The sequence below is a fragment of the Mesoplodon bidens genome (genome assembly GCF_964165515.1).
Source record: "Mesoplodon bidens genome assembly, chromosome: 18".
In the NCBI taxonomy this organism is placed as follows: Eukaryota; Metazoa; Chordata; class Mammalia; order Artiodactyla; family Ziphiidae; genus Mesoplodon; species Mesoplodon bidens.
This window is the reverse complement of record NC_138175.1, coordinates 9,622,981-9,635,093: the sequence shown is the minus strand read 5'-3', so window position 1 is coordinate 9,635,093 and position 12,113 is coordinate 9,622,981. Positions and strand designations below refer to the sequence as shown.

The 12,113-nt window shown below is 41.0% G+C and overlaps 1 protein-coding gene across 2 annotated transcripts in view; it reads right to left on the bottom strand.

The window, feature by feature from the left end:
* Window positions 1–648: 648 nt before the first annotated feature.
* MAF (MAF bZIP transcription factor) overlaps window positions 649–12,113 on the bottom strand; it is a gene marked incomplete at its 5' end in the record, with an annotated part of 359,645 nt that continues 348,180 nt past the window's right edge. The window contains one exon of one of the 2 annotated variants that reach the window (XM_081216138.1): window positions 649–731. Coding sequence is in view for 1 of the 2 variants with exons in the window: in XM_081216139.1 (XP_081072265.1) it covers window positions 701–731 (31 nt within the window). The remainder of the gene's footprint in view (window positions 732–12,113) is intronic. The other variant, XM_081216139.1, reaches the window with a different exon arrangement.

The following is a 12,113-nucleotide window of genomic DNA, read 5'->3' as shown; positions in this document are numbered from 1 at the left end:
TGGCTTTTTCTCATTTAGGGAAGAAAAAGGCCAGTGTTTATCCTTCGCTGCCCTGATCCAGGAGATAACCGTTTCCTTCAGCCTGATCAAGTCGGAGTGGGCTTGGCAACTACTGGAGAGAGGACCCTCTGAACCTTGTTCCAGCCAAGACGGAGGTGACACTTAGAAATGGGTGGGGTAGACACAATGACTGGGTCGCCAAGTACTGGTCCACCGACTCCCCGGCCAAAGCTATACAAAAGATTCTTTAGCGATTATAACAAATTTTGCAAATCATTCCCTAGATACCTTGACAGGCAGGAAAGGAAGTCTTGCGCCCTTACAGGATATTTTGGGGATGGGGGATAAAAAGCTGTTCCCTCCATTCTTCACTCACAGTTTCGAGAAACAACGCCATCGCGGAGGTTCACAGCCCCTCAGTGTGTGTGTCTGTTCAGCATCCTGCTTCAATGTCTTCTTGTTCCTCTCATCCTACGCTTAATAAAAGAACATGCTTGAATAGTATCACCTGAAGTTTTTTGTCTTGTTCCTTTAAATGTTTGTTTCAGTTTTGTTTTTTGTCTTGTTTTGTTTTTTTAGAAAAGCAATCTAGAGGAAAAATAAAGCGCTTCTTGTAGACGCCAGGAAAACACCATTCTCGTTTCTTCTCTGAGTTTTGTTTCGTTTTTGTGCTTTGTGGCTGTCTGTGGGCCGAGTTGTCTCACGCAGTTAGCATGCCAGCATCATATTTTCTGTTGAAGAGAAAGAAAAAGAAAAGTGACTATCACTTAATTTCACCTTAAGAGGTTTTGTTATCATGGATCGTGGATCATTTCAGTCCCTTGATGGTTTGTTCCCCCTGTAACTACCAAGTTCTTGGTGATTAGAAACCATCTCTACTTAGGGGAATAGGGGGGTGGTTTGGAGGCTCTACCCAACTCATCCTGTTATCACTTACACTGTGGTTTCCAGGCCATTCCTGCAGGGATGTAAGAAAGGCCACTTTGGCAAGGTGGAGAGAAAGCTTTTGCTGAAGCACCAGGAAGGTGGGGGCAGAGGGTGTGTGTCACTGTTCCTCCTCTTGACAGTGGCAGCTTCAGCCCAGACAACATCATGAATTTCTGGGCCTCTGGCTCTGTGATCAGTCAAACACCAGTGCTTTCCAGTGCTCCATAGCCTAGCTACGTCCTCCCATCTGGCTATATTCGCCCTTCACAAAATCCTTATTGTCATAGCGCCTTTCAAACTATTCATCAGATAATGTCACTTTTCTGGTCCAAACCCTCCAGTGCTTCTGCAGTAGCCTATTTGCAAACGTGGCCATTGTAATTCTCCTCCCAGTCTCCACACCTTGGGTGGTCCTCTAACTCTGGCCTTGGCCACATGACTTGCTTTGGCCAATTTAAAATGTGCTTGTGCACTGGGCTTGCCCTTTTTTGTTGCTATTTGGAATCCTGCAACCACCATCCTACGAATGGGCCTGGGTTAACCGGCTGGGCAACGTGAGCCACATGGACGCTCCCCAAACCAACAGCAGACTACCCATTAGACGTGCAAGTGAGGCCATCCCAGACCATGTAGCCCCAGCCGAGCCAACCCAGAGGAGAAGAAATACCCCAGTCCACCCAGAGAACTGCAAAAAATATGTTTGTCATGTTAACCCACAAAGTTTCAGGGTTACTTGTTACACAGCAAACACTAACCGATACAACTGCTCATCTCACTCACTAAAGTCCAATTTTTTTTTTTTTTACCGTAGCCAAGGAATTCTCCCATAATCTGGTCCACAGCAGACTTTCTGATTTCATGTTCTAGCATCTTCTCTTCACTCACTGCATTTAGCCACGCTAGCCTTCTTGTGCTCCTGAAATAAGCCAAGCAACCTCCCTACTCAAGGACTTTATACTTGCTGTTGCCTCTGCTGAATTGCTTTCTGCCAGAGACCTGCATGGCTTCTTCCCACACTGCATTCTGGTTTCTCCCTTTCTGATGAGGTGACATTCTGGCCACTGCATTCACAGTGGCACCCCATCTGCCCACCCCTCCCCTTAATTTTTCTCCATGCCACTTAATACTATTGGGCAAGTTGTATGTCTATTTACTATTTTCTCTCTCCACCTCCTATAATATAAACTCTCTGAGATTTGTCTGTTTTGTTCACAACTGTGGCCCCCGTGCCTTGAACTATTCCTGTTATACAGAAGGTGCTTAATAAATGACCTTTGAAAGAAAGGATGATTGTTGGTGACTGAGCATTACGTCCATGAAAATAATTCCCATCCTTGTGAGAATGCACGCAAGCCACCCACTGTGCCAGGCAGGCTGCAAAATTACGTCTAATGTGACCAAGGTCCTCCCAGGCAGCCTCCTCTTCCCGTCTTATGGATAAAGAATCTGAGGCCAAGAGGTTTCATAACTTGCCACTGTTCACACAGCTCATAAGTAATAGAGCTGCTGTTCACACCCAGGCCTGTTTCTTTTCAAAGTCACACACTTCCCTGCACCAAGGCCACCGATCCTTCAAGAAGCTGAGAATGTCCTTTCCAATAGGAGGCACCGTTTTAACATCTCAGGCTGAGCAGAGAAGTGACATTACGGGTCTGACTGTAGCTCAGCATTAGGAATTTGGTGAAGGGGGAGTCAAGCCACGGCACAAAAGATGTCGGAGTGTCATCAGGCAAGGTCATGTTCAAAGTACCAGAGAACCAGGGGAGCATCTCCTGCTACCTCCTTGCACCGTTAAGGCCTCATATGAATCCTGCATCAGGAGGTAAGATGATGCGTGAGGGAACTTGACCAGGGGAGGGAAGCATTCGCCTCAATCAGGAAGCTCCCTTAAACCTTCCCACACTGTGGGTGGGATGTAGATTGGTGCAGCCACTATGGAGAACAGTATGGAGGTTCCTCAAAAAACTAAAAATAAAGTTGCCGTATGATCTAGCAATCCCACTCCTGGGCATATATCCAGACAAAACCATAATTCGGAAAGATACAGGCACCCCAGTGTTCACTGCAGCACTATTCACAATAGCCGAGACATGGAAGGAACCTAAATGTCCATCGACAGAGGAATGGATAAAGAAGATGTGGTACATATATACAATGGAGTATTACTCAGCCATAAACAAGAACGGAGTAATGCCATTTGCAGCAACATGGATGCAACTAGAGATTATCTTACTAAGTGAAGTAAGTCAGAGAAAGGCAAATATCCTATGATATCACTTATATGTGGAATCTAAAATATGATACAAATGAACTTACTTACAAAACAGAAACAGACTCACAGAGAAACCAAATTTATGGTTACCAAAGGGGAAAAGAGGAGAGGGTAGGAGAGATAAATGAGGAGTTTGGGATTAGCAGATACAAACTACTATATACAAAATAGATAAACAACAAGGTCCTACTGTAGAGCACAGGGAGCTATATTCAATGTCTTATAATAAACTGTAATGGAAAAGAATATGAAAAAGAATACATAGATCTGAATCAGCTTGCTATACACCGAAAACTAACACAACATTATAAAGTAACTACACGTCAATTAAAAAAAAAAAAAAAGAAGGTCCCTAAGTCAGACGAAGTCTTCATACAATCATTCATCCAACAAACATACACGGAGTGCCACATTATGGAAATTCAAAGTTGAGGGTAACACCCCTACCATAGTTAGAGCTATGAAAAAAATTTATATCCTGGGTCAATAGGAGTCTTCACGGTACACAGGTCCTAATCAACTTTACCGGCACTTCTCCAGGTTACTTGATAAACAGAGACCCCAGAACAAAAACCAGGCCTCCTCTTACCCATTATGCCCTGAATCCACTCAGTCAGACGGTGCCAGTCCCTGTGGTCCACTGCTCCTGCCAGATGCATCTTACTTCTTTGGCTGATTCTGTGGGGCAATTCCTGGACAGGTGAGCAAGTGGGTAGCATAAAGCCTCATTCCTTTGTTAGCTTATTCTAAACCCAGGACTACTGCTCACCATCTGTCATGATATATATATATATATATAGTATATGTATATACATATGTAATATATATGTAATATATACCTAGTTTTCCATCATCAATACCACTATTTGCAGGTACTTTTTTTTTTTTTTTTTTTTGCAGTACGCAGGCCTCTCGCTGCTGTGGCCTCTCCCGTTGCGGAGCACAGGCTCCGGACGCACAGGCTCAGCGGCCATGGCTCACGGGCCCAGCCGCTCCGTGGCACGTGGGATCTTCCCGGACCGGGGCACGGACCCGTGTCCCCTGCATCAGCAGGCGGACTCTCAGCCACTGCGCCACAAGGGAAGCCCTGCAGGTAGTATTTATTGAGCATCTACTATGTGCCAGTTGCCAGTCTAGGCAAGTCATACCCACCTTCTTACTTTATGCTCAGATGATAAGCATAAAATAAGTGACCTTTCCGTGGTCCCCTAGCTGGTGGCAGCAGAGTCAGCATCTGAATCCAGGGCTATCGCCTCCGGGTCCATGTGCCTCCCACTGCATCCCACTGTTTAAAGGATGGCCTGTAGACCACCAGTATACATAGAAATAAATGTACACAATGGGTGAATTATTCACGAAGGAAGACTCTTTGGCTTCCTCTCCAAGCCTGGGATCTGCTTCGACTCCTGGTGCCTCTACAAATTCTGTCCATGACGTTTACCCAGCAATATTGGCTTCAGCCCCGTAGACCTTTTCTCCTGTTCTGGTTGTAAACAGGCCTGCACCTGGCCTTCTTTCCCCTGGGTTTAGCCTCCGATGGACTCAATGTCCAGAGTCCTCCACCACTGCCCCAGGGCCACAGAATCCGCTCAGGACAGGAAGAGGGAGCCAGGGTTTCTACCGTCATTTTCCCTGTGTGTTTAAAGCCCAAAGGCTGCCGGTTTCCACTTTCACGGCTGATGAAGGGAGACCTTTCCGCCACTTTTCAATAGGAAACAGGAAACTGAAGCGTCCCCGGCAATGACTGAAGCTGTGGCTTGTGGTTTTGCTCTTTAAAATGGGGTGATGGGTGGTTTGGTTTTGAACTTCCATGAAGGAGGCCCGATTACTTTCATGAAGGTCAGCGCTGGGCCGGAAAGCCTTGGCTCGCAAAATGGCTGCCCGTTCGGGGCCCCAGCAGGTACCATTTGGAGAAGTTTACATTTTTTAAAACACCTAAAAGAGCGGTATTTACCCTGTTAACTTTTTGTGCCTTTCCATATATCCAAACTAGTTGGAATTCATTTTAGAATAATAAATAATATCACATAATATGATGCACATGATGACTGAAAAAACTTCTCTGAATTCTGTCTACTTGACGAGATGCTATACTAACAATAAAGGTGAATTTTAAAAAGAAAACGACAGGCTCAAATACCACTATCCTAACAGAGATTTTCATCTCTGTTCATTACCCTTCAAGGCTTCCTACTATTTGGTTTCATGCCCTTCTTTTTATCTCCCCCCCCAATTATCTCCTTTCTCAGTTTTCAGTTATTTTAATGGATGCCTCATATATCGTCTTGCTGGTGGGCCATCGTTTGGAAACTCCTACTCTGGGATATTCAGGTTATTTCTAGTTTTGGCTGTTAGAACTAACAGCTCAATTAGCATCTTTATGCACACAGCTTTTTCCTTCTATTAATTTTCCTCCCCGGCATACATCTGCATCCCTGAAACTCTTGAATCTAAGAGCTCTTATTTGGCTTTTGCTGCATACTTACTTCCATATGCGATCTGGAAGGGAAGCGGAAGGTATATATTTCTGGGTTTTTTTTTTTTTTTTTTTTTTTGGTTTGGTTTTTTACAACCTCATCAGCATTGGGTGTTGCTATTTAATTTTTTTTAACATTTTAACTGCCTATTGTCACAATCTATAACTATTTATATAAAATACCCCCAAGCAGCCAGTCTCCTTATTTAAAGTATAAGCATTTTGTCTCTCATTTTCCCACTGGACCAAGTTCACAGTTTTAATTAGAATGGAAATTCCAGGTGAGTCTACATTCGGTTTGGGTAGAAAAAATCAGTTCAGCCATGTCACTACATCTTTACCACATTACTCAATCAGTAAATGTCCTGCCTTTTTTTTACCTTTTCAGTCACCAACTGTAGCACAACATGGACCCCATCTGAATGCCAGGCAAAGACCAAAACCAACACCTAAGTCCCTTTGGTTCATTCTGGCTTATGTACTTCCCCCCTAGCTGAAGTGCTGTCTGCTTTTATGAGATGAGCCACACCACTCAGAAAGACTGTCTTGCTTCTAAACCGATCTGTTTATAAGGCCATGCCCTGCTGTATCTTAGGTGTAAGAGAATACAAGTTTCTTTTAATTTTTGAGATAGGTCCATGCAAATAGAGGCTCTCCATCATTCATTCAGATTAAAGAGGCTCCGTGCCTTCCTCCAACTTTCCTGGTTTTATTTGAGGTCCATGAGGGGCTCGTTCTTTCACTTTGGAATCATGACAGTTTCTCGTTTGATGCTGGGGACCTTAGGTGAGAAAGTCCACTTTGGTAAAAGTATCATTTCCTGAGCCCTTACCAATACTTTGTGCAAAACACTTAACTGAAATGCTGGTTTTGGTCATTTAAATCTCACGAATTTTGAATTAAATGTCGCTGTCCCCCTTTTTACCAGTGAGGAAAATATTTCAATCTTGGGGCCACCACTTCCTGTGTGATGTTGTCCCAGTACCTTAACCTCTCTGAGCTCCTATGTCCCAACCCCACGATACATTCGTGGTTTCTCTTACCCCTCCAACTTATCTCTCCCTTGTTTTATTTTCTATATACACAATTGGCTAGATTCCTCTAAGCTGAACAAGTGTGAGTTCGTTAGTAATCTACCCGAATATAGTTTTATTCTTTCTCTATATCTTTTAAAGGTGACTTATGAGATCGCTTCAGGGGAAAAAAAGTCTATCATTGTATTTAAAGACAGTTGATCTTAGAAATAATTGCTGAACAATTTTCTGTTCTACAAAATGTATTGCTGTTTGCTGTTTTTATTAGAAAGTTAAAATGTATGCTCAGCATTTAAACTTGGGGAAAAACATCAGAAAAACAAATATTCCCAAAGTCCCACCCCTCAGAGACAACCACTGTAAATGTTCTGATATATTACCTTTCACACTTTTTATAAATGCGTTTTAAAATTTACTTGCATCTTTTTTTAGCTTCAGTTTTATATAGTTGTGATTATACTCCATACACAGTTTTATATATTTTAAATTGAATACATTCTCGATACATCTTTTAATATCTTTATGATCCTGCATTCAGTAAACAGGTATACCATAGTAACCTTTACTGTTATCGGACAGCTAGGGTTCCCCCATTACTGTATTTTCATTAGTATATTGCTTTAATAAATATAATTGCATAAGATTGGGGGTGACTAGTTTGATTATTTTCTTAACATGGATTCCAAAGAGGATGTAAGGTCAAACAATATGGGAATTTTTAAGGCTCTGGGTACCTACTGTCAAGAAACGTTTTCTGGGCTGCCCACATGGCTAGTTTTCATACCTGCCAAGAGTATTCTTGGAGAAGAACAGGTGTGTTTTTACCCACTTGCTGTGGACCCGTTTATTTTCCCCAGATACTCTGCCCATCCGGTGTTTGGCAGCATTAATCTCAGGGCTGCCTATGCAAGTTCCCGGGTATAGAAAACTCCTTCCCTCTGGAACCAAGACAGAAGAGGGCAGGAGCCTTGTGTCAGCGAAATAAAAAAGGGCTGAATGCAAAAGAATCAAGCTAAACTTTGGGTCAGCTGGTTTTGCCAGCCTTTGAAGATGCTATAGCGTTCATTGTTCAGCTGCCTCAGAACCTACTGAGGAAGTCGGAAGACTTTCTTGGCCACGGTGGTAAACGTTCAGAATTCTCGGCCCGGTTCGCTGAGGCAAGGCTGGCCCTTAGACTTGGTCCCGGGGAATTTTACCTGGTGTGGCCTAGATTCGAAGGACCTGATGAGGAAGCCCTTGCTTTTCACTCTTATTAGTGGCTGCTCGCAAGCTCATTTCAGGGAGAGAAGCTGAGCAGTTCCTTCCCAGGTGATTTAGGAAAAATTTCAGTCAGACCATCCTGTTTCTTGAGCTAGATTCTAGAACCTTCTAGAAGCCTGCCTAAATCTCCCTAAATATTCCCAAAGCCTTCACAGCTTCAGTCAAAACATAGAAGTAAATGACATGGACAAAATCAACATACATATACATATACACACACACACACACACACACATATATACATACACACACATATATATATACATACCACATATATATAAAATCTCAATGTAACAATGGTATTATTAGTACTTTAAATAAAATATTAAAATAAATAAAATCACAATGACATGATTAATAACCAGACACTTGGACTTAGAAATTCAAGTTATAAAGTTTAGAACTCTAAAACAGGGCATTTGTCTCAGCCTGCACAGATGATAGTGTATGTGATTGTGTATATGTGTGTGTGTATAGACATGTCAGGAGTTTTGGAATTCAAAAACTCCATTAACATACTAATGGATCAGAGAAGTATTGTTATTAAAAACAAACTATTTAACTGGGTTTCATTTCAAACCCTTTGAACACAGGCCACTGTTTCTTTTAAGATACCTGTTTGTTAACAGAAATGGTATTGTCCTCCAGGACAAAGAGAAATATTTTTCTTAAAGCCATGATAATTCATAATAATAATATTTATAATAACCTGATATCAATTTAAATGTCCAACAGCTGGGGTCAGGACTTTCTGACTACCATGATGCTGTGGAAGAAATTTACTTGACTGAAATGATGTCTTTAACATACTAGGTGAAAAATGTAGGTTACGGAAGAATCTGTAGGGTATGATCCTGTTTTGTTAAACAAATATATTCGTGTTTCTGTGCATGTAAATTATGTACTGAGAGAAAGAACTGTAAGGTGTTAATAATGGTTATCTCTGGGCAGGGGAAATGTAGGTGCCTTTTTTTCTTTATGCCTATCCATATTTTCCGCATTTTCTACAATGGAAGTGTGCCATATTACATTATAAAAAGTAAAAGTTATAAAAACAAAGACAGAACACGCCAACGCTTATAAAACGTGCCCAGCTGCCTCTGTAAGCATTCTTGCACAGCTGTGGGCTGACTCAAGTCCAGTAATTGATCCTCCAGAAGGTTCTCTTGGGCTGACACACTGACACCAACAAAATGGCTTTCAAGTTCCATGGGAACAGGGTGGGGAATTTGAGGGCGGCATCTCACAAAGTAAAGTACACTTGAAAAATAAAAGCAGGTAGATTATATGGAGTCAATGGATAGTTTTAGGTAACTGGGTGGTTGTGTGAATTACACCTTCCATTGCGGTGTGTGTACAAACACCACCTCCCCGTGGCTTGGGCCAGGTGAGTTTTCCACGAGAGCCTTTCCTCCGCGGCAGTTTGACGTGTTGCCAAGGTCGGATTAACTCTTACCTCCCCACCTCAGTGCCCTCCTATTAACCTTGAGCACTCACACCCAGCTCGTGCAGAACCCAGACCGTGGATGGACGCCAAGTCCCTTTCCACTTTTTGTTTTATTACTGCGTGCTAAAAGTTTGAACCAAATGATAAATGGAAGTATTGATTTTGTTTATCTACTTGACCTCTGCTAATGTAAAGTTTTAAGAAAACATATTGTTAGAAAAGTAAAGTTATATGTCTTATGCTATTCTAAATAAATATACTCATCAAAAAACCTTAAAAGAAATATTTACATGTCCAAAGGAGACATACAGATAGCCAAAAAGCACGTGAAAAGATGCTCGACATGACTAATTATCAGAGAAATGCAAATCAAAATTACAACGAGGTATCACCTCACACCAGTCAGAATGGCCCTCACCAAAAAGGTTACAAACAATAAATGCTGGAGAAGGTGTGGAGAAAAGGGAACCCTCCTACACTGTAGATGGGAATGTAAATTGGTACAACCATTAAGGAGAACAGTAAGGAGGTTCCTTAGAAAACTAAAACTAGAGCTACCATATGATCCAGCAATCCCACTCCTGGGCATATATCTAGAGAAAACTCTAATTTGAAAAGATACATGCACCCCAATGTTCATAGCAGCGCTATAAGACATGGAAGCAACCTATATGTCTGTCAAGAGAGGAATAGATAAAGAAGGTGTGGTACAGATATACAACGGAGTATTACTCACCATAAAAAAGAAGGAAATAATGACATTTGCAGCAACATGGATGGGCCTAGAGATTATCATACTAAGATATGTGGAATCTAAAAAAATGATACAAATGAACTTATTTACAAAACAGAAATAGAGTCACAGATGTAGAAAATAAACTTACAGTTACCAGAGGGGAAACAGGGGGAGGGATAAATTGGGAGATTGGGATTGACATATACACACTACTATATATAAAATAGATAACTAATAAGGACCTACTGTATAGCACAGGGAACTCCACTAAATACTCTGTAGTGACCTATATGGGAAAAGAATCTCAAAGAGTGGATATATGTATATGTATAACCGATTCACTTTGCTGTACAGCAGAAACGAACACAACATTGTAAATCAACTACACTCCAATAAAAAAAAATTTTTTTTTAAATATTTACACAAAATAATATCAGCAGCATTACTGTAACTGCTAAGTAGAGAGAAATCCTGGGTGCAGAAGGCAACTTCTTTCTTGGGAATCTGGATGGTACCTGAATACTTTGGACTTAAATTTTTTTTTCCCCTAGCAGCAAAAGCAGTTCTAAGAGGCAAGTTTATACCAATACAAGCTTACCTCAGGAAACAAGAAAAAGCTCAAGTACACAACCTAAGCTTACACCTAAAGCAACTAGAGAAAGAAGAACAAACAAAACCCAAAGTTAGTAGAAGGGAAGAAATCATAAAGATCAGAGCAGAAACAAATGAAATAGACACTAACAATAGCAAAGACCAGTGAAACTAAAAGCTGGCTCTTTGAAAAGATAAACAAAATTGAGAAATCTTTAGCCAGACTCATCAAGAAAAAAAGGGAGAGCCCTCAAATCAATAAAATTAGAAATGGAGAAGTTATAACCAACACCCCAGAAGTACAAAGGATCATAAGAGACTACTACAAGCAACTCTATGCCAGTAAAATGGACAACGTAGAAGAAATGGACAAATTCTTAGAAAGGCACAATCTCCCAAGACTGAACCAGAAAGAAATAGAAAATGTGAACAGACCAATTACCAGTACTGAAATTGAATCAGTAATTGAAAAACTCCCAACAAACAAAAGTCCAGGACCAGACGGTTTCACAGGTGAATTCCACCAAACATTTAGACATGAGTTAACACCTATCCTTCTGAAACTATTCCAAAAAACTGCAGAGGAACACTTCTGAACTCATTCTCTGAGGCCACCCTGACCAAAACCAGACAAAGATATGACAAACAAAAGAAAATTACATGCCAATATCACAGATGGTCATAGATGCAAAAATCCTCAACAAAATACTAGCAAACCAACTCCAACAATACATTAAAAGGATCATATTTCAGGGATGCAAGGATTTTTCAATATCTGTAAATCAATCAGTGTGATATACCACATTAAAAAACGGAAGGATGAAAACTGTATGATCTCAATAGATGCAGAAAAAGCTTTTGATAAAATTCAACATCCATTTATGATAAAAACTCTTCAGAAAATGGGCATAGAGGGAACATACCTCAACATAATAAAGGCCATATATGACAAACCATCATACGCAATGGTGAAAAGCTGAAAGTATTTCCTCTAAGATCAGGAACAAGGCAAGGATGCCCACTCTTGCCACTTTGGTTCAACATAGCTTTGGAAGTCCTAGCCACAGCAATCAGAGAAGAAAAAGAAATAAAAGGAGTCCAGATTGGAAGAGAAGAAGTAAAACTGTCACTGTTTGCAGATGACATGATGCTATACATAGAAAATCCTAAAGACGCTACCAGAAAACTACTAGAGCTCATCAACAAATTCAGTACAAAGTTAATACACAGAAATCAGTTGCATTTCTATACACTAACAATGAAACATCAGAAAGAGAAATTAAGGAAATGATTCCATTTACCATCGCATCAAAAATAATAAAATACCTAGGCATAAACCTACCAAAAGAGGCAAAAGACCTGCACTCTGA